The sequence below is a fragment of the Vollenhovia emeryi genome, unplaced genomic scaffold (genome assembly GCF_000949405.1).
Source record: "Vollenhovia emeryi isolate VEMERY1.0 unplaced genomic scaffold, V.emery_V1.0 DF939138.1, whole genome shotgun sequence".
NCBI lineage: Eukaryota > Metazoa > Arthropoda > Insecta > Hymenoptera > Formicidae > Vollenhovia > Vollenhovia emeryi.
The window spans coordinates 932,092-954,940 of NW_011967228.1; the positions used below are offsets into that span (position 1 = coordinate 932,092).

Genomic DNA, 22,849 nt, shown 5'->3' on the forward strand with positions numbered 1-22,849 from the left:
GGTTCCCCTATAGAGAATAAATGAGAAACAAACAGATGTTTATTTACGTTTATTATATTCCTGAAAAAAATTTCCGAAGATTGGCTTTTTTCTTTGTAACTCCGTGAAAATCTCGAAATTAGCGCTACGTGCGTCATTTAAATAATCTTTATTCAAGAACACGTTACGTCATCAATATTGGCCGCAAGAATAAATGTTCGATTTGAGTCAGCGTCAAGTCATTGTGAGACAAAAAGACTCCAGGAATTACTGTTTGCACATGCACTCACTCGTGAGCACGCGCAAAACGCGAACACGTATGCACGTGCATACGGGTGTGTGTATATTTATCTACTAGCGTAGAGATACGTGTGTATGAATATCGGTAGAAGGAGATTATCTGACTAAAGCCCGGAGACAGGCGGCCGACCAATAGTTGTGCGAGCGATCCGCGGCCGAATGACCGCGTGATTTCGCTTTTTCGCGAACGAGCAACACGCCGCGGGGATTCCGTAGACATTAAATGAGATAGAGTCCCGATCTATCCCGTTGTGTGCCCTACCATGCCGCAGGAGAACGAGAGGACCATCAGCGGGTCGAACGGAAGGACCTTGACGAAAGACCGCCGCGGGCCTCCGGCCGAAAGTGACGAAGAGGCTCGGAGGAGTCTTGGCAGTAATAGGTCCGATGTCAAGGGGCAAGAGGATCTAGAGCCTCGCAAGGACGCGGACGACATGCCGGAACTCAAGGATCAGGAGGTGGGCAGCGACGACCAGGTCTTTCTGGATCTGTCCGAACCGCCGCCGGAAGTCATGGAGTACGCCAGGAGGGAATTGGGGGAGACCGACGAGGTCAAATGTCAGTCGTTGCAGGAGTTCCGCGATATGATTTACGGTAATTCGAATTGGAATATTGGGCGACTGAGGGGAAGAAGTGTCGACGCTACAAAGTGTCACGCGAATTGTCCTGCCGAGGGAAAAGTGTAGTCGCCAAGATTCGATCGAAGCAACAACTGCAACTTTGTAACAAATTGGTATTAACAGTTACGGGAATAGTGAATCAAGACATTTCTTCCTCTTGGGATATTAAAGTAAATCTTTCGAGGGGCGGATGTGTACAAAGATGACGAAAATTTCGTAGGATCCGTAACGTTTCAGACACAAATATTGTCGTATTTACATTGTTTGGCGAGTTTGTAATGTATGCGCTCTTTCGCAGAGAGAGGCGAGTGTCTACCGCACAGGATGGACGACGATTTTCTCATCAGATTTCTTCGCGCCAGGAACTTTAACATAAAGAGCGCACATAAGCTGGTGAGTTATAGACGTATAAGCATTGACAATGACATTTGCGATGAGGCGGACAGTTTAAATCGATGAAAGAGACGTATGCTTCTATTATTGAAAGCATCCTCGCGTCGATGTCATGCTTTTTGTCATGTAAAGTAGACGATAAGAGTTTATCGCTCACAGAAATAGAATATAATAGTCCCGAGCCGAAGATAAATGGTGCGACTAAAAAACTTTTTAACGGCATTTAAGTATTTCGCTCAGTATATGTTGTTGTCGAGAAATTTATGAAAATAAACACTTATTAACAACCGTAATTTGCAATACTTTGTGAGTAAAATAATAATTATGTCAAGTTATCGATTAACCTACTATTTCTGGAATACTATTTTTTAATGATTCTATGATATATTCATTCGATCTAATCACGTAACATTATCCAGCAGCTTCATGTTAAAAGGATCATGGAAAAAAAGACTCTTGACAAAATTATGGAGACTATTACACCGGTTTGCGGTTATGCGTACACAAAAACTAGTTGCGTAAATAAGAGTAGCCTTCAAGAAACCAACTTTACGCTTTACTACGTGTTTTCAATTTCGTAATTTACTTTTATCAAATCAATTCTTTAATCAAACAAATAAGATAAGCTGACCACTCGATAGAGAGATAACAATTAGATATACGAGTTTATAAAATCCATATTACACTCACTCGAAACGAATGACATTACAAGCCACAGTTAATCTCTGACATTTGTTAAAATGCATTTCTTAAAATACATAGATTTTACTTACATTTTACATTTAACAAATCTTGCTTGCTTCGCTATTAGAGAGGTTGCGTGAGTGTGCAAATTGTTTCGTATAATCAAGTAAATTATTAAATGTCGTTGCTAAGTGATACTTACCTTTTTTCAAAGTAATAAGATATGTATCCGAGTATGTATCTCTATCTTCTATAAATCAGTAAGTTTTTTTGTTTAGAGAATTGCGTCATTTACGTTTACAAATAGCGAAGTTACATACTCAAAACGATAGAAAAAATTTATTATCTACGATAGTTTTGTTTAACATGAGCCAATCAAATTAATATAATCACAGCAATTAAGTACATTTGTATCTAAACACTCTCCTGTTTCTAATCTTATCTTGAATGGGTAAATATAAATTTTTTATCATCGTACAAATTTAATTTGATATTCTTACTAACGTACCAGATCATGACAAATTATTTTCAATTTTTTTACTTGCCCGTTTAAAAGTTATTAATTATTTGTATGAATATTGCTATTTTAACATATGGTTTTACGGGAAATTCAGACAAAATTAAATTATTTAAAAAGTATAAAAACTCAATAGTAAAAATTTAATTTTTTTTATCACGTTCTTCAAACATGTACAAATGTTTCCGCGAAGTTTTAAAATGATTTGCTTGACCGTTTTGCATTATTATTAAAAGAAAACACTCATGTCTACTACATAATTCTTCCCATTTTTCAGTTTCAACTTTTTTATATTGTTGAAACGGAACGGTTAATAATTTTGATTTTTTTCCAGTTATTCGTTCTATTTTACTTTATAACATATTTATATTTGTTTCTCATACGAATCTCCCTCACCGTTGAGCTTAAAAATAATAAAATGTACCATCATTGTAAATGCAAATATTAATATTTTAATACATAATAATATGTGTAAATAATATTTCACGTGTAATAATATTACAACGGATTATATTGTTACGTGTAATAATATTTTTAACGTGTTTTACACGTAATATTTCGTGTAACATAGCAAACTTTAACTTTTTTTTTAGAACTTTGAGACGGTTAATTTTAATTTAATTAGTCTTATTTTGCACGTATTAATGTAAAGAATAAACTGTAGAAATTTGAAACAATTCTCACATAAATGATTTTACGAAATAACTGCCTTAATAGTGAAAATACATCGATGTATAAAGCGCGAACACGAAGTGAACCTTCTAGTTGCACAATTATGTCAAGGTAAACTGATCTACCTTTCAAGATCTGAAATACACAACGCGCTATTCCATGGAACTTAAAATTAGTAAAAGCACATCGATAGGATCTAGTCATTTAGCAGAACATTATTAAGTCATTTTTTTAGTAATTGGCCCAATCAATGGACGTGGTATAACTGCGACATCTTAATGAAAAAGTGGAATGAAAAAGAGAGAGAAATTTCAAATAATTCTTCGTCAAAACTAACATTAAGATGCCTCGATCATTAATTCTCTCACCTCCATTTGCATAAGAAAACAAACGGGTTATTCATAAACGCAATTCATGAACGGTTAAAGACTAATTGATTAAAGATACGATTTGCTATCTATAACGATCCAAAGTTCGCGATATATTTATCTGAACTCGTGATAATGAACGGTATGGAGTATTTATCAATGTATAATTGATTCACGATCTCATACATCATACTTATGACTTATGTAAATTTGATGGAATAATTTCATACGAACAACAGAGCGCGAGGCCGACTTCTCTAAAAAAATCTTTTGATAGATAGCGAATTACTACAACTTCAAAGAGGAACATCCGGAGATCCATCAGCAATTAAACTCGACCCAGATGAGACACATAGGTGACGACAACGTGATCACGGTACCAGCATACAGAACTCAGTGCGGCAGACGCATGATGATCTACCGTTTTGGCAACTGGGATCCGCGGAAATATCCTGCCGAGGAGCTCTTCAAGGCCACAGTCGGGATCCTCGAGCTTGGCATTCTTGAACCCAGACATCAAATCTTGGGAGGTTTAGCCATTTTCGATTTCAAGAACATCTCTATGACACACGCGTTGTCCGTGACGCCTCAGGTATATCGTTATCGAGCCTTCTCTTTCCCTTATTACACGGGACTTTTATATTATTCCCAGATTGCGACAAATGTAATGTGCAAAATTAAAAGGCGAGAAGAGAGCGCTACTGCAATCATGCGTGTCGGCGATAAGACATGAATCCATCTTCTAGGTGGCGAGTATGATGCTGGCTCTGATGGTGACCGCGTTTCCCAACAGGATACAAGCGCTGCACATCATTCATCAATCGTGGGTCTTCGACGCGATTTTCGCGGTCTTCAAGCCGCTGCTCGACGCCAACATGCGAAACAGGCTATTCTTCCACGGTAACAACTACGAGAGCCTACACAAACACATCTCGCCCGCGTACCTGCCGAAGACTTACGGGGGCGTGAGGAGTGAGCTGCCCTATTACAAGTGGCTCGCATCCATAATCAAAGATCCCAAAATCGTTGAGCAGATGAATAAAATGGGATATGTCCTCACGGACGAGATTCGCGATGCCTTCACACGCAATTAAAATCGATCGACTCGCGAGAGGGAAGTCGGGGGCTTCAGCAAAACTTTAAAACTGCTTACTTTTGTACACATGATATTTAGCAATTAGTTCGCACACCTTTATTATCGGTCTTGCTATTTAGTTTTTATATCTGTATCTTTGGACACTTTGCGATTAAACGATATACAATACGTATTGCATGGATTATTTGTATTGTTAATTGTAAATCGAGCTTAAGCGCGCGAAAACGTTTTATACTATTTACATCCAAGATGTAGGCATATCGTAATTGTGATTCGTGTTCAATGCTGGTTAACTAAAGGCTCAAATAAAAATTTCATTACGATCAAATGGACTGGAGTAATACCTCTATCAAGCTACACGTTACCTGCTGTTCCGATATTTCGCATTACACGATACGATGTTGCGATTGCAGTTATCATGCTTTACCGTGCCTAACAGCGTGATGCCCACGATAAGAATCGTTGTGTTTCTCCGCACGCTCCCACCTGATGAACCTAATGCTATTTTGACCCTTCGCCGAGTCACTCCCATCGACGTAAATTGATTTCCTTTTCCCGCGATTTATCAACGACCCCCGCGATCGAAACGATTATTGGGAAACGATCCATCCTGCATTGTGACTCTTGATTCATGTACGTCGCGATGCATGCTCCATCAGCTTAATTGAGACTCGGATTTCTTCCCCTTCACAGCGAGATCGCGACCTACGCGAGGAGAACCCGCGAATCGCGATTCGAGGGCCAATCGGATTATTAACATTTTCAGTATAAATGAGCAACGGTGGTTTTTCCGCGATGGTACGTGATCTGAAAAAGACAGCGAGCGCAATCCGTGCCGATGGTAAGCGAGTCGACATCCGGTTCTAAAAGAATTAAACGAAGGTGTATAAAAAGATAATTGCGAGGAAAAAAACTCAGGTCGGCTTATTGAAAGCGAATAATTGGGATTTAGAGTGAGTCGTGCCGACATCTTAAGAACTAATCGAATGGCTCTACAAATAATATAATCGTTTATTAGTTGCGCTCGCTTGGTCTCGTGCAGATAATAAGTTGCGATAATATCCGCAGTTGAAGATCACAAACCGACGAAGGTACAAATTGAAAGGAGAATCTCTTACTGAACGATTGATCGGCGAAACGTCGGAACAACGTTACGTAGGTATCGTTGTACGTAAAGATATAAAACTCCTTTAAATACCTAGTAAAAAGGAAGACAGTAACGAGAAGCGAAACAAGATTTTGAAATTGATCAAGAACTGGTATGTAATTAAAAGAATGAAGATTAGATTGCATCGCGAGTAACGATTTAATAAATAAATGATTCTGATCCCATTAATATTTTTTTATATTTCTGGCAAACACGCATCGTCGAGACCAAGATTTTAGATTTTTAACAGCATGCATCCAAAATTAAGTACGAGTAACTTTCTTCGAGATCGTGACGATTTCATGAAAAGAAAAAAAAATAAGTAAAAGACGAAACGTTTGTGATTTAGAAACTATCTATGCCCCCGCACGACTTCGTTTCTAATTCAACCTCTTTGGTTGAGAAAAAAGTGTACTTAATTTCCGAATTATTTTATATAATTGGAGTCAACACTGAAAAGTGTTTCCAGTTGTAACTTTTGCTAATTTCGGTATTATTTTACTGCTCTTCTTTTGTTGATAAATTTTTCTTTGGATAAAATCACAATATTCGCCGATCGTAGTATAAATCTTTCACGGTCTGATCGAGTAGAGAATCTCTGGACTAACAATAAGAGAGAGACTATATAGCGCCCAAGGGATTGCGCGAGCCAATTGTGCTCGCCTGTCCTAAAATAAGAACTCGGCCGCTCCGGGATGAACTCGAGATAGAATCAGGAAGATGAGACTGTGCGGGGGTGCAGTTAGGTCGGTGGGCACATAGGTAGGACCGTAAAGGAGGCGCAGGTAGGGCCTGGCGTCAACTGCTGGGGTTTGTGGTGGTTGATATCGACCCGGGTCGGAGGGTCGTGTAGCAGTCAGGATCGCAAGGCGCACGCCTGGACGTGGACGGGAGCGAGGCGCGACAAGGAAAGCGGCGCGGGGCGGCGAAATAGACGGAGATAAATAGACGGAGTGGCGCGGAGGGTGGTGAGGTGGGTGGACGGTCTCAATGTATATACGTGCACACGATCGTGGAGGTAGGTCGTGTAGAAGAGGTAGTAGGAACCCGCCGGTAGTAGCAACCCGGCTGGCTAGCGCACCCCATACGCGCGGGTGCCAGGCGCCGTGTCCCAAGAGAGAAGCTCAGTCCGGCTCGTCTTGGCGCGCATGTGTGCGTGTACGTGTGTGCGTGAGTGGTGCGAGTGTACGTGCACGTTGTCCTCCGGGTAACAGCTGCGTTAGCGGGCCTGGGGGAATCCTGCGGACGCTGATCGCTGATTCCGTCTGGGCAGACTTGGAGTTTTGCGGGCAAGGCGAGACTCCGCTCACCTCGTCCGCTCTCGTTCTTCGGCGAGGCGGTGGAAGCTGTGGGGCGAGGGAGATATCACCCGGGATTTCGTCCACGGGGTGTGTTATCCCGCGGAAATCACGGGGGCTGCTCCATGTGCATCCACGAGGAGGAGGAAGAGAAGGTAGCCGTGACCGGTCGATCGTCCCCATAGAGGAGGACGCGGCGGACGTGGTGATGCGGTAGAGTGTGGCGAGAGGAGTAATGTGACGGTGCGTGGTGCGCATACAGCGGAAGAGGACGACGACGACCGTCAAGCCGGCGCCATGTCGCAACGACAGCAGACCCCGACGAACGAGGATTCCTACCTGAGCTGTGGCAGGCCATCGAACCTGCTGAAGACGAGCTTCAGCAGCGCTCGCCTCGAGAAGCTCTATCGCGCCTCGTCGTTGCAGCAGCGTCGCGGCGGCCTCACGTGCTTCCTGATGTCGGCGATCCTGTACGGCCTCTACACGTTGTCGACGCCGGGGATGGAGCTGCCGGCACGTTGCGTCAGCGCCGTATTTCTCGGCCTGAACTCCGTTTTGTTAGTCCAGACCAGCTGCATCAAGCCCAGCACAGCGCGCACCTCGGTCTGGTCGGTGGTGCCGTGCGTAGTCGGACAGCTGTGGATCGTGCACCTGCCCGCTCAGCTGTTCCTCAAGTCCGCCAAGGTCACGCCGAGGGACAGCCTAGCATGGATGCTGCTGCTGCTCTACTTGCTGTTCGCCACCCTACCGCTCAAGCTATGCCGCTGCACGTTCCTCGCACTCGGCAGCGTGCTCGTGTACTTCATCGCCGTGATTGGTCTCTCCAGCGCGACGTTGGAGGAGCTTAAAACGCAGCCTGTCGATATTCTGGTAGGTAACAGCGAGGTCTCGTCTGCCTCGTCATGGAACGGTCAGGTCTAAATCGGCGCGTCTTCGAGAGAGAAAGAAAGAGGGAGGGGGGTTGGAATTTCAAATCCGCCCACCCACGAGATGATGCTCGAAGACAGAATTGGGCGACGTGGGCAACAGGACCCGAGTGCCGTTGAGATTGATTTCTTTAACTCGCGAACGCGTGAAAACACTTGTCGTTTAATCCACGCTAGCTATCCAAAGCTAGCGTAATTCACCACGTGACCTCTTTCCATTTATAGCGCCCCTCTATAAAGTTATTAAAAATAACTCGAATACTCATATACACTGCATTCTATATTTAATAAGTCAGTCCCTTCGATCGTGCCTAAAAACGGCGATAACGAGCTTAGAACGCAAATATCGCGACGTCTATGGTTGTCGTCACAGGGGAGATCGGGCGGACGAGGAGAGAGAAAAGTCCCAAGTTCGAATAACGTGTGCCTGTCTCATTGAAATCCGAGTTTCGAAGTGACGCGAGCACAATTGCGCGCGACATGAAGGAAAAGTGAATAAATAAACGAGTGAAAATTACGCGCGCGCGTGTTAATCGCGAGCGAGGGGTGAAACGCTTCTTCCGCGCTTCTCGATACGCGAGGCGGGTAGAACGTCCCCGGAACGGCAACGGTGTTGCCGACGCCGACTTCGACAAACTAATTCACTGTCAACCGTAGACCGGCCGCGCGTGCACCAACAATCGATCCAAGTTCAACGAGGCGTATCTCCGCCGCTTTTATGAATACGCGACACACACACACACGGTTGCGAAGAAAAAAAATAAATTAGAAATTTCAACCTGCGAGGATTGTTTCGCGTGAGGAAATCGAGGACTGAGTAAAAAAGGAGTGGGGCAGTTGAATCGCAATGGCCCTTTCTCATTCAAAATTGTGCTGTTAAATGGATCAAAATATCGGTTTGCTGAAGCACACGGAGATGTCTCTGAAGCGTGTGGGCTACGCTGACGACGTATTTAGCAGCACTTTTAATTGCAAATTATACTATTTTTGATGGTAACTCTTGACCTTCGGTACCGTGCCACCGTTAACGTTCTCCGCGACCGACACGAGTTACGCTACGTTTATCGCATATCGATACGTCACGTCGGAGATCAAGGGTACTACAACTGACTTCTTCTCCATTAATTACGGTTTTTGTAGGTGTTCGACAGTTCGCGACAACTTAGCTTTATTTATTTGGAATAGCGTTTTTGTAATAATCACAGTAGTTAACAAATTTTTACTTTCTTCTTGCTCAATCAATAAATACTATACATTTTTCAAGGTCCATGTATCATATATTTGAAGGAAAAAAATATACTACCGTGTCTTACTCTAATTTTCTTTTCCAAAAAAGTATAAAATATAAATCAAAATATACTTAAAATGTCTTGGGGCCATGTTGGTGGTACAAGTGAATTATGACTATAAATTAAACTATGAAGTCTTACATTAGTTATGAAGGCTCGTTATCAAGAATAATGGGACGAAAACATGATAGAAAAAAAGTGTCAAATAAAAATTGATTATACTCAAAAGCGCTTTAAACTAGGATTATTATAATATAATTACATGTAATTACACTAAAATAATTGCGTCGGTAATTATATTATAATAATTATTATTACTAAAGGTTGTTTCAAACAAATAAGTTAAATGATTGCAAATTATCGGACACTTACAAAAACGGTGATTAAGAGGAGAAGAGGTCAGTTATTAAATTGAAACTGTATTTGCTCATCGAGAATACCTATTGAAGCTCTTTGTGCCACTGTTAAAAAATTTTCCAACAATTGTCGCTATTAATTCACTAGATTCGTTAATCCAACAGATAATATATTTTAACGCACTGCAAATGCAATTATAATTATTCACCTCTGTGAGCATTACCTTATCTTATTATCTTATTTGATCTTATTTATCTTGTTTTATGTTATTTTATCTTTACAATGCCCCAGCAAGGCCCAGTGCCCGAGCTAATGCCCAAAAAATGCCTAGTAATGCCTAGTAATGCCCAGTAATGCCGCAAGTCTGTACACCACAATGCCCTCAGCGGTTTACTCCTCGTACGGCACGTTATGCTTATTACTCGTGGGCTCGTCTTATCGATCCCGGTACGATGTAATGTCATTGTTAAAGCGATAATAAGTACTCGCGCCACTGTGTACCGCCTGTAAAGTTGCAATCGTTATGTACCTTTGTTTCGAAGCGTGGCATTGAACGCACCGATAATTGTGCCGTAGTTTGTCGCTCCCGTGTGTTGCGTATGTATGTATCTCGCGGTTACGTACGCGATTTCAAGTGCACGTGTTGAGTCCAGCGAATAAGATATCGCAGGAAGAGTCGGGAGACACATGAAGCGACTGTTTCATCACACTTTCTCTCTTTCTCTCACTCTCTTGATATTATCTCCGCTATCCATTTCGTAACGAAGAATCGCACAATTATTGAATTAAATAAAATGATGAAATAATAAGTGCTAGAGTTTCCCAGACTAGAGGGATCTTTCATTTCGCTGAAACTGGCGTGTAACACGAGATATCGTATTTGTTTCGCTTTTCGTTCCCACTTGTGGTGATCAACGTTTTTTTAAATGTAAAGAGAATAATAATATTTTAATATTCTAGTTCAAATATTCTATAATCCGAGCATATAAGAGAATACTGCGAGAGAACTGATTCACACGCGCCTGTCGATTGTGTTACGGCTGGGAATTTTAACAGATAATTAGCCTCATCGATCTACAACGGCCCAGAACGGCTGATATAGTAAACAGTACAGGTGCATCGGCCGAGGCGTGCAAAACTTTTGGCAGCAAATATCGTGTGAAAGCGAAAGCTGGCAGTAGACGGGCACGTGGCCCCTGTCGTTAGTAACACTCGAGTAGAGTTTGGTCAATGGTAGTTTAAAATAGAGAGCGACGAAGATAGAGGCACGTAATGAGAGCGAAATAGAGTGAAGGAGAGATAGGAAAGAGAGAGGGACAAAGAGAGCGAGAGAACGGCGCTGCGCAACGATGCGAGAGGTTGCCTTTCGATACGCGACGTGCTCGATGCTTTTTCACTGGGAATCGACTGACTACCGTTCACCAATATGGTGGAACACCATCCGGAAAAGTGACCCCGCTATCGAGATATCGACTGCGTTTGTCGCCGGCGGAAAAAGTAACGCAACTGCAAATACGCTATCTGTCGCCAGGGCTTTTATATTCCATTCTGAAGATAAATGCAGTTGCCTATTTCGTTTCAGATATTTTTAAGCAAAATTTGGGAATATCGAGTCGCCGGTAATTAGTTAACGATTAGGTTGAATAATCCGACACAACTGCTCTGGGAAACGAAGAGACAGTTAGCAACCCATTTTGGGGCCCACAATTAGTAATCGAATTATTTTGATTGTTCGTAACTCTAATCTTTTCCGAATTTTCCCCCGCGTAACTAAAAATCGCAATTAGCTATTCTATCTATATCCAAGATTTTTAAGTAATACTAATCAACTCTCTCAATTAGTTCTGTCGATATTCAGTAACGCAAAGATAATTTTCACTTAAGAGGCACTAACCGAAATGTTAAGTTGCTTAACTACAAAAGAAAAACAGTCGAAATTTTTCTCGTAGTAGAGTTACGTACAATCCTAATTTTTACATTAAATAAGAGACAATTCCGACACAGTCTGCGAAAATTGCATGTAAAATTGCAAAGTCTTATATAATTGCCAATTATCGCTTCGCAATCTGTCGCTTAGGTTTAGGGGTTTCTATGGAAACGGACCCTTGATCTCTCAATCCAGCCGACGCGCAACTTGTAATTAAGTCTTAACGGAGGTCCCGTAATAAATTGTCGCTAAGCGACGCGGCTAGGTCGGTCCCGCGGTGCTAGACTCGTAAAATCAGCTTCGTAAAAATGTCCTGCAGATCCTGACGCTGACGCTCTTCGCCGGCGCCTCCATCTTGGGCGCTTGTGGCTACTGCCTGGCGGAGTTTCAACAGCGCCGCGCGTTTCTGGAGACCAGGCAGAGCCTGGAGGTCCAGCTGATGATCGAGGAGCAGAGCGCGGAGCAGGAGCGGTTGTTGCTCAGCGTCCTGCCGGAGCACGTCGCGGTCAAGATGCGGCAGGACCTCGGCGCGTCCCTCGACACGCAGTTCAAGAAGATCTACATGTCCAGGCACGAGAACGTGTCGATACTTTACGCCGACATAGTCGGCTTCACCGCGATCTCGTCGACCTACAGCGCCGGCGAGCTGGTCAAGATACTCAACGAGCTCTTCGCGCGATTCGATCAGCTCAGCGAACGGTACATATTTTTTAAGTTTTCACTTTAATGAACACATTGACATTGCCATTAGCGCGGTCTTTTACGTTAAGGCAGAACAGACTACTTGATACCGGTCGATTTAAGAGCTATATAGTTTTCTCATTACATTTGCACGTTTTTACGTTCTATCGATCTTACGAGTAAAGTACAACACGCACGAGGTAAGAAATGCTGCGGTACAAGCAGATCGATATTGTAAATAATCCAAATCAATTCGGCTAGAATATAAATTAACACTTTAATCGCTTAAAGAATTACGTCCTTTGGTTGAACCAATGAGTGCACAACATTCAGTGGAATATTCGGAAGAAATTAGCTATTCGTCATCCGCGTAGCATGTATTTTTGTCTCCGCCCCATATATGTATGTTAAGTGGAACTTGGCGTGTTATCGAATGCTAATCGTAAAACGGTACGGCAAAGTGAGTAGAATTCCGCGGCTCGCGCGTTCCATTTCCGCCGGGGATAATGGAAATTGTATGATCGGTTCGACGACGAAATTGATTTCATCAGCGAGTTCCCTGTCGATTTTGTCTTCGGCTATTCCGACTCCGTAAATCCTGCCGCAGGGGGAGGTCCTTCGAGGACACCGGCAATCGATATCCCCGGGGACCGGGGTTTTCCATCGTCGCCAAATGCACTTTGCAGTTTACGCGATCATCATCCGTCGTCGCGTAATATTCTATTTATAGTCAGAATATCTTCTTCTTCGCCTCCCCCCACACACACATACACACACACGCACGCGCGCGCGCGCAGGAGTCATTAGAAACGTTCTTCAAACCGATTGAATAGGTCGCGACATGGAATCTTGTTCACAGATACGAGCAAATGCGCATCAAGATCTTGGGGGACTGTTATTACTGCATAAGTGGTGCACCCGTCGAAAGGCCGGACCACGCGGTCCTCTGCGTGTACATGGGACTGTCCATGGTGGAGGCGATTAAATATGTTCAACAAACGACGAACAGCCCCGTCGACATGAGGGTAGGCATTCACACGGGCGCGGTGCTCGCCGGGGTCCTCGGACAGAGGCAGTGGCAGTTCGATGTCTACAGCAAGGACGTCGAGCTGGCGAACAAGATGGAGAGCAGCGGAAGGGCGGGGTAAGAAAAGTCTTGTTGCGAGATAAGTTCAATTTGAGGGACGCGACTACCACATTCGGGAATTTGTCGCGACCGGATGAAAAGACCTTATCCTACGGTTAATGTCAAGCGTACGTGGTTTTATCTTAACTTTTGAATCAATATATCGAGAAATATTGCTTGATCGGGTATTAACGTGATCGAGCGCGAAAGGATCCTCTATCTATCCGTTGAGAAAGGCCGACGAGTGCATAAATAAATAAATGCTTTAAGGAGGGTACACATCTCGAATGCAACGCTGAGCTTCCTAAATGGGGAATTCGAGGTCGAGCCGGCGCACGGGGAGGATCGGGAGGAGGCACTCCAAAAAGCTGGCCTCGTCACTTACTTTATCGTGAGAGCCTTGAAGCCGTTTAAGCCAGCGGTGACGAAAAGCCTCGCGTCGCTGGCGGACGCGGAAAACTCGCAAAGAATAATAGAGAGTGTGCAAGACAAGGTGGACAATATTCGAGAAGATTCCGAGGAATTCCAGCAACGGCTGAGAAAGAAACTTGACAGTAGAGGTAAAAATGACAAAGTCAGGCATTTTGAGTTGGAGAGCGTTACGTAAAACTCGGCGAAATTAAATCCGAGAAGATCGGGGATGGAACGTCGTTTCGTTTCAACTCGCTAAGCGGCTCAAAAATCCGCGCATGCGTCCGCAAAGTGTTATACTCTCATCGGGTGTTGCGAATTATCGACGCGGGCACTGATTACAATCGACGCTCGAGCGAGCGTGTCGCTATGTTGATTAATATTCAACTACGTAACAAGCGGTCGGTGAAATCGCGAAAATAATCTTTCCCTTAGGCACGCGCTTAAAAGTTTGTAGATGCACTCGAGGGAGAGGCCGACGATCGACTTTACGTTTGCGAAACGAATCACTCGTCCCGCGAGTTTCTGAATCCATTCAAGTCAGAGTTTGCCGGGCGTCTTTTCGCGAATGAAAGCGACAAGTTAGTCCCTGCGAGGATCCGCCCTGATAACCCGATGCCAATCGTCGGACATCCGGCCTATTAGCGACTCAACCTTACGCGTGACGTCAGCCTATGAACACTCGTAGGTGGTGGTACCGACCTGAAAGGTCATGCCTCCTGGTTGACCCTACGGTTCAAGGATCCGAGCGTGGAGACGGCGTTCCATAGCGTTGAAGAGGCCTTCTCGCCCCTGTCGCTCCTCGGCGGACCCTTGGTCACGATGTGCGCAGCACCGGTCTGGAGGCTGCAGCCCTGGGGACCGTTCACGTGGGGTGGCGCCGGGGTGGTCACTCTCTTCGGCGTCGTGCTGGCTGGAGCTACCTGCCTGGGCAGCGCGGTCAGGGCGACGTGGTTCAGAAGCACCCTCGCGCTCCTCATGACGTTCTCCCTCATAATCTTCCTGCTATTAGACATGGTACGAATTCGAACAGCCACTTTTAATCGATACTTGTTGCTGCAGCTCGACCGCTCGCACCATTCAATTCTCTTTCCCTCTTAATTCGCTAATCTTAGAGATCTCAGATTCATTTTTCTACGGCAATTCAGAGTTGATGTTTCAGTAAAATTTTCACCAATGGTACTCGTTATCTTCAATGTTATAACAGATCTGTCGTTGTTCCTCCAGTATTTCGTAGCGCTTGAGTGTTTTTCCAAAATGGACGAGGATTTAACTATTATGTCATTCTTACTATCCGTTTCGTGTAGACTAACTGCGCGATCATCGACGACGTCGAGCCGGCGAAGAACACCTCGCTAAACTGGTCCCCGCGATGTCCGTACCCTTCTTATTATTCATACATCGGCGTCCTGGCGCTGGTCGCTATCTCGATGCCGACATATCTCTGTTACTTGACCAAGGCGTGCCTGATGTACTTCCTTGCCGGCGCGCAGTCCTGCATTAACGTCCTGTTCCTCGCGTCGAGCCTCGATAGGGAGGACGTGGCGTCGAACCAGGGATCCGTTCCCATCCCGCTGAAATATTCGCTGGCGGCCACCTTGTTCACCATCGCGACCGCACTAGTCATCGTAGCGAGATACGTAAGTGAGAAATATTTCACTTTGAAAGATTTTAGAACACTGCAAACATCGCCGGTACCCGCTCCATCGTATTAGCGATTCGTTTACGTGAAAGAAATTATAATATATCGAATATTTTAATGAGTATACTTCGATTAATAATCAAAAATTGTAAATTTCTTTCGATGACTGTCCGATCTTAAAATTCCGTTATTCCATTCCAAAGCTAAATATATGTATATAATATAAAATTATTAAATTGATATTTAATTTAATATTATTGACGCCAATAAGTGACTTGTAAACCTACAAACAATTTCACTCCAGCCAGGATTCGAATCTGAATCTCCCTACTATTTAAAGAGAAAACGATTTCTTTGAATTTTATAAATTTTGTTGTATCCAAACAAATTTGACGTTTGGAATGGTGCAATCAAATTATTTGTTTGAATTTTAAGTAGTATATATCTTCGTCTGAGAAACAAAAGGTATATTCTCTGTGATTCAAATGAGATTATTGTTTTATTCAAGCAATATTATCGCTTGATAGAAAATATGTGAAAAAAATGTACATATATACATCTCTACCAATAATATTGAATAAATTACGAATATAAACTTGCTGGAATATTTCGACATTGACGACGGTCGATCGCTACAAGCTCCAACAGGGGAAATACATCAGCCGCTCTACGTGCCGATCGATCTACGGTGCGTTGCAGCACGCGAGAATGGAACGACTCGAGAAAATGATTCCTTCCTTCAAGGTCGGCATGTCGATAAAAGAACAATCAATTCTCACGGGTCTATAAAACCGCGCTGACGATCGCATCGACGATCCACTCTGTGTCGCGTTAAATCAGATATCAAGAATGGTATTGCGAACGCTTTGGGACACGCTATACGTACAAATTGATCGTGTCGATGCACGTTACGTTTCTAAAGTCACCTACTTTCTTCGATATTTTCAGTTACCCGCGTAAATAATAATTTCGAGTTAAATTGCTTCTGTTTCGCGTTACACTGAAATCGTACTCCACTTGGCGTATCGGAAAAAACGCCCGTAGCGCGCTGTTGTAGTTTCCCCGAAATAATCCGGCAATCGGTATTTAGGCGCGAAATAGAAACATAATCCATTTGTGGATTGCGATGATGACGGCCTCAATCGAGAAATTGGACCTCGGGTAATTGGCGATTTTTGAGTGGGCTTTTCATGGCGCGTTGAATGGCACTCTATCTGTCCAGCACGATCCTCTATTTGCTATCGAGAGCACCGGGCGAGAGAACGGCGAAAGCAATTTCACAGAATTTTCGTCCTAACGAAACATTTCCTTTACGGAAGCATAATTCACGTGGGAGTTTCATGGAACGCGAGAAAATTCCGTGGACGGGTTCGAGCGACGGCGCTATTAGATTTGCCATAATTCGCTACTTTCGAGTATCGAATTAATGTAAGAGCGTGCAACAGAACAATTGTAAATTGAACTACGATAAAAAGTTGGATCTTTCCAGTTGTTTCATTTAATACGACGTGAAAAATTCCAAACGCCGATCTTGTTAACGAGCATATTACGCGCAGGCGGAGAAGGCGCGAAGGATGCTGTATCTGCGAGGACGAGAGGTGATCGCGCAGAGGGAACGGGCGGCGGATATGAAGCGAAGAAACGGTGCTCTAATATACAACATCCTGCCGCCCCACGTAGCCGCTTATTTCCTGTCGCGCGCGAGGCACCACGACGATCTCTACAGCCAGAGCTACGCCGAGGTGGGCGTGCTGTTTGCCAGTATGCCAAACTTCGCGGACTTCTACAGCGAGGAGAGCATCAACAATCAAGGCCTCGAGTGCCTCAGGTTCCTGAACGAAGTTATCTCCGACTTCGACGCCGTAAGTTTCCCGCGGCTCATATTAATGCCTCAAAGTTTTCCCGTTATTAATCATTACGCCTCTCTTTTGTATTCTCCTGACTTACGACGACTCGCTTTATCCCGCCTGGTTAGATCCTCGATCAGAAGAAATTCAAAAGCATCATCAAGATCAAGACGATAGGATCGACCTATATGGCCGCGTCGGGAATATCCGAGGTGCAATCGGTGCAGTCGGAGGACGGTCCCCGGTGGGGCCACCTCGTCACTCTCGTCGAGTTCGCTCTGGAGCTTAAAAAAGCCCTGTCAAGCATCAACGAGCAGAGCTTTAATCACTTCGTTTTGAAAATGGGCATCAATCACGGACCGGTGACTGCCGGTGTCATCGGGGCACGGAAGCCTCACTACGACATTTGGGGCAACACCGTCAATGTCGCGTCGAGGATGGAGAGCACGGGGAAAGTCGGCTGCATTCAGGTATCGATCGGAGAGATCGCATCAGCAATCGCTAATAAATACTTTGTTTCTTAAGATCCAATTTAGCCTCTCAAAGTAGAAGAATAAGTGGAGGGCAGGAAGGCCAATGCGAGCCGTACGCAGTTAATGAGACGTAGTCTTTAAAATAGTCATGGGCAATTAATGATAAAAATTGTGACCAAAACATTTTTAATCTTTAATTTCTAACGTACATTGTATAACGCCACGCACTCTGTTCTTTTATTAAGCGTGGTCTACAATGGCAGTAGGAGTAGTGGATTAAAGAAGTAGGCGTTAGACATAGGCTGTAGGATTAAGGTCCCTTTACGCCCGAGTGTCTACAATGGTGTAGAGTAAGGATTATAATGAGCTAATCAGTGTTAACCAATGTTATTACACAAATGTTACCGTTGTTGGTGAATATGAATGTGCGAAGAATTGGATTTGTGTTATTTATATTATTATGGAGTCAGCTCTTGACTCTTCAATGGCGTATTATGCAAACGAAGAGATCTATCGGTCGGAGGTGGTGGGTTCGGCCTGTGAACAGGCGCAAACGAGATCAGGGTTTCAACTTTAACCTATTTCGTGAACTGATTATCAGTGGCTGAGAGTAAGGGAGTAGTCGTACGAAATGGAATTGAACCATTTTGCTTACAGCCTTACTCTACGCCTACTACACTGGAAACACGAGCTTACTCCGACGTCTTACAGCCTTAATCCACTACTCCTACTGCCATTGTAGACCACGCTTTATGTTATAGGGTAAATCCGATAGAGATGGCCATACGGGAGAGTTGGCCCACGACCGTAATATCACACAAAACAAAAGACTTAATTACTCACTTTTTCGTTTTTTATCGCGACAAAACCAGGAGACGTTCGACCTTGTCAATACAGGGAGTCATACTAGCGTACGTGCACAAACTAAAAGGTGGAACTACGGTTGTGGGCCAACTCTCCTGTATGGCCATCTACCGGATTTACTCTAATTAGACTTCACACTCTCTCTTTATGGCTTTCACCATTTGGTGACTCATGCGAACGTGTCAGATGACACCTTTCGACGACTGTACTGAAGATAATCCGGAGTGGATCGAAACGTCTGTATTTTATGTTTTATTGTTTATTGTTAAATTGCCCATGGCTATTTTAAAGACTACACCTTATTAATTGCGCACGGCTCGCATTGGCCTTCCTACTTCCTACCCTCCACTTATTTCTATTTCATAAGCACGATTGTTTAACGGAGGGGGTTTGTTTTTTTACGGGCTAGAATTGAACGGTCGAAACCAGTCTCAAGTTTGAAAAATAAATAATTTGCGCAGGTCACCGACGAGACGCGGAAGATACTAGAGCCGTTCGGTTTCGGCTTCGAACAACGGGGTCTCGTCTTCGTCAAGGGCAAGGGTCAGCTCTTGACGCACTACCTTGTCTCCCAGGACGGCGTCTTTCTCGACCTGGACAGCGATCTGCCCGTTGAACCTACCCACCCGATAATCTATCAGTAATGTACCCGAAGGCTCTAACTCGAACGAGAAACGACCTCTCACCGGGGGTATCAAGCCGGTCGTTCAAAACCCGTCACGAATTTCCTCGGCGGGTGTCGGGCTGGACGCTCAGAGCGCTTAACGTCCGACCTGACGGTTTCCGGAAGCTGGTGAATCACGAATCGTAAATTAGATGACGTCTCTCTGTTCACCGAACGAATTTTTCCTCAAGGACGTTCGACAAGCTAAATGTGTATTGTCGTAGAGAACTCTCTATAAATGTTAGCATCCTCGTTTCTCAGAAGGAGAAAATGGCAGGCGGAAAAGGGGACGAGGAGGACTGGGGGAGGGGAAGGGGAGAGAGGAGCGGGATCGACGCCCGGACCGTTCGCGACTGTCCGCGAGTGTCATCGTGTCGTCGCCATATCATCATCCGTCATCCCATCATTGATAAACGCGAAGGGAGAAGTTTGCACACAGCCGCCGTCGACTGTTCATTTTCACACGTTCACACGCGCGCACACACGCACACACGCACGCACGCACGCACGCACGCACACACGGGATCACGCGTGCGCGCGTGCCTTACGAACGGCTAGGGTGCGTTGAACTCGTACAGGGTATATTCGAAACAAACAAACAAGTAATAGGTTTAGAAAACACGCAGGTTTGAAAAATGCGAATGAAACGATATTTTGATGTCGCCGTGTAAATAGCACTAGATCCATAGGGGGGGGGGGGGAGCGCAGATGTAATATCGTTAATGGAGACGTGTAATATAGCAACAGATCGAACGCCGCCTCGAGAGGATCTGGATAACGTAGAGGTAATTCACTCCGTGTGTGGTAAATCTCGTGTTCTAGGGCTAAACTTCTTTCTCCAAGTCGCGCACTTGGGGCCGGTTTCACAAACGTCGGTTAACAGCTACTCGAAGATTACTTGATTCTCTGTCAAAAAGATAGGGAGTTAACTGAACTCTCGTTAACAGTTAACCAACGTTTGTGAAGCTGGTCCTCGATCAGACGCGGCTGCTGACGCGAAAGCTGCGCGAGAAATTTGAGAATGTCCTGTCGTTAGCGTCGGTATCCTATTGGTATCGGATCACTTCCCGGTACCAGCAATAATCCAAACAATCGTCACCTACAGCTCTTCGTCAATTTCCATGCCTGATCTACACGCAACTCGAATTCGATCTGCGACATCGCCACGGCGTACGAGGAGATAAAGAGAATATTGGGGAGGCAGAGGTGTTGGCGGAGGCGCGAACTTGTCCGTTCTCGCGTCACCACTTCCGGTTTATCAGTGACGTTTCGTACATGGCATAATTTTGTTACCGTTTATTCAACGATCTAGCGTGGGCGACGTCTCTTTAGGAGTCTTCGGGAACTGTTTTCTCCCGGATACGCGTCATCTGTAGAGCGCACACGAGATACATGTATATCGGAGTATATTATATATAACGGCGGGACACTTGACAAAATGAAAATATAAGAGCACTAGGGAACTATAAATGTGCGCGGAACTATAAAAAAAAACGCAAGAAAAACCGAACATCGCCGATACGGTAGTAATTTATTTTTCTACAGTCGCCGAGAGTTTATCACAGACCAAGATGACTCGGATACGTGCGTGACGCACGTAAGGAGACCTTAATGAAATTTTCTACTGACTCTTTCGTTACATACGACGACATAGATCTCAGCACGAGAAAGAAACGTCTCCCCTCTCGCGCGTGTTCAAAGAGTAATTTATTACTTACTCGCTTTCGACTTGAGATTCACGTGACAATTCGAGTAAACTGCGACGCAATTCGCCCGACGTTGAATGTAACGAGAGGGTTGCGAGAGGAAGAGTATCGAGAGAGAGAGAGAATGAGAGAGAGTGGGTGTGAACGATGAAAGATTGAATGGGAGTGTGAAAACAAGTAGGTATCGGCCTAAACGCGAGAGAAGCTAAGCAAGACATGGATCTCCTCAATCGGAGAGAAGGCGAAAGAGATAAAGAGAAGCGATATACTTCCGGATCGTTCCACGTAATCGCGTACTTCCATTTCCGGCCGACTTCTCGCCCGCACAATCATGCATATATTACGCAACAAACACGCGTGATCGACGTGTACACGCGGAGAAGCAACGATTGGCACGATAACAATGTTAATGTACACACGCGTGCGTAGATCGGAGAGTTATCTTGTAAGATAGCAATAAATGGACTCTCTTTCGCGTGCACACGCTATATTTTCATGAGTCGATAGGCAGGAAATGCGGATAGATTGACGTGCAACGTAAACTATCTATGAAAAGTTGATTAATTAAGAGAAATTAATAGAAACTCATTTCGTAAAATTTTGAATCCTTAATCTTCGACATTGAAGGGTTTTGTAAAAATATCTTCTATTCTCCCTTCATTTTCTTTGCTTCAGACTTGATACAAAGGACTGTCGTTGGAGAATAAAAGATAATAGAAGAGTAGCCAAGACATTTTTTATCTCCGATATCAAAGATTCTGGAAGAGACTTCTACCTCGCAGATTGAATTTCTATTAATTCCTTTTGATCCATTTATTTTTTCGCGGCTGATATAGGACGCAAAGTGATCCGCGTGTAATCATGTAATAGTCATGTAAGGAGAATATATCACTGTTGATATGTTAGCACTTTAAATGTGACGGGGCGGATTTGGAGCAAGCGAGAAAAAACTTGTAAAAACTTTCGACTTTCTAGCGCGGCAGGCGCAGCTGCACGCGAAAATCCAAGGGTGACATGTAAAACTACGCGAGAAACCCCACTCCTGCGTCGGCGAGATAATAAATGGCGTCTTTGCCTACGAGAAAATATGGTATTATCTTTTTTTTCCCCCAAACAGATGCTCGCACCACTTTCGAGATTTATTCATCGAGTAAGGTCCAATAGATTATTATTTATCTCTTGTATTCGTATAAGATCCAAAACTCTTGTGCTTGTTACCGAGGCTTAAGACAGATTTCGAGATGCCTGGATACACATAGTTTATTGTGGAGAAGATAAAATGACGAACAAGATCCTGTAATAAAATTCCATAAAGGTGGTAGAAAACTAAGACGAGCTTTAAGCATCCAAGGATTGGCCTAATAAGCGCTGGTCTCGAAAGTCGGGAGCGATTTATTACAAACTCAAGAGATAAAATAACAATCCTGAATGATTATTTCCAGATTTGTTATAATATATGAATAAGTTTGAAAATTTCGGCATCTTGGACCAAACTTTGTCATCTTTCGGTTCACTTCTCTCGCAGTTAGTTGACGAAATCAAATCCATCTTTTAAGTTTCTAGGATTGTGTCAATCAATGACAACAGAAGTAGCAAATGTTAATAAAAGCGACGTTAAATATCTTTGTAAATAAATTTCGAATTAGAACTCTGTGAGTTTTGTGAAAGAGAGTAAAGCGAAATTAATGAAAGAATACAGCTTGATTGACTACTGGCGGTCCTGAAGCCTAATACAAATCCCCTTAAATTTCCATTTGTAATTATAAAATGGTTAATATTACGTTTAAGAGATTGAATTACAAGAACAAAGGTGGAATTAAAGCGGTTGCCGTCAGCTAGTCATTTTGTAGCCGTTTTATTTT

At 43.9% G+C, this 22,849-nt stretch overlaps 2 protein-coding genes across 8 annotated transcripts in view; both read left to right on the plus strand.

The window, feature by feature from the left end:
* LOC105567378 (alpha-tocopherol transfer protein) overlaps positions 1-4,957 on the plus strand; it is a 16,384-nt gene extending 11,427 nt beyond the window's left edge. For 4 of the 7 annotated variants that reach the window (XM_012022217.1, XM_012022215.1, XM_012022216.1 and 1 more), the window contains exons 2-5: positions 552-873; positions 1,198-1,292; positions 3,811-4,125; positions 4,280-4,957. In XM_012022217.1, the coding sequence (XP_011877607.1) occupies positions 552-873; positions 1,198-1,292; positions 3,811-4,125; positions 4,280-4,627 (1,080 nt within the window). In that variant the 3' untranslated portion in view covers positions 4,628-4,957. Of the gene's footprint in view, positions 1-157; positions 874-1,197; positions 1,293-3,810; positions 4,126-4,279 lie in introns of all 7 variants that reach the window. The other 3 variants (XM_012022220.1, XM_012022221.1, XM_012022219.1) reach the window with 2 other exon arrangements.
* Positions 4,958-5,041: 84 nt separating this feature from the next.
* Positions 5,042-22,073, plus strand: LOC105567376 (adenylate cyclase type 3). The gene is made up of 9 exons (XM_012022213.1): positions 5,042-7,944; positions 11,893-12,272; positions 13,114-13,398; positions 13,651-13,940; positions 14,480-14,808; positions 15,099-15,431; positions 16,990-17,295; positions 17,409-17,750; positions 19,079-22,073. Exons 1-9 carry the CDS (start codon positions 7,372-7,374, stop codon positions 19,259-19,261), a joined length of 3,021 nt encoding a protein of 1,006 aa, XP_011877603.1. The 5' UTR covers positions 5,042-7,371; the 3' UTR covers positions 19,262-22,073.
* The last annotated feature ends 776 nt before the right edge of the window (positions 22,074-22,849 follow it).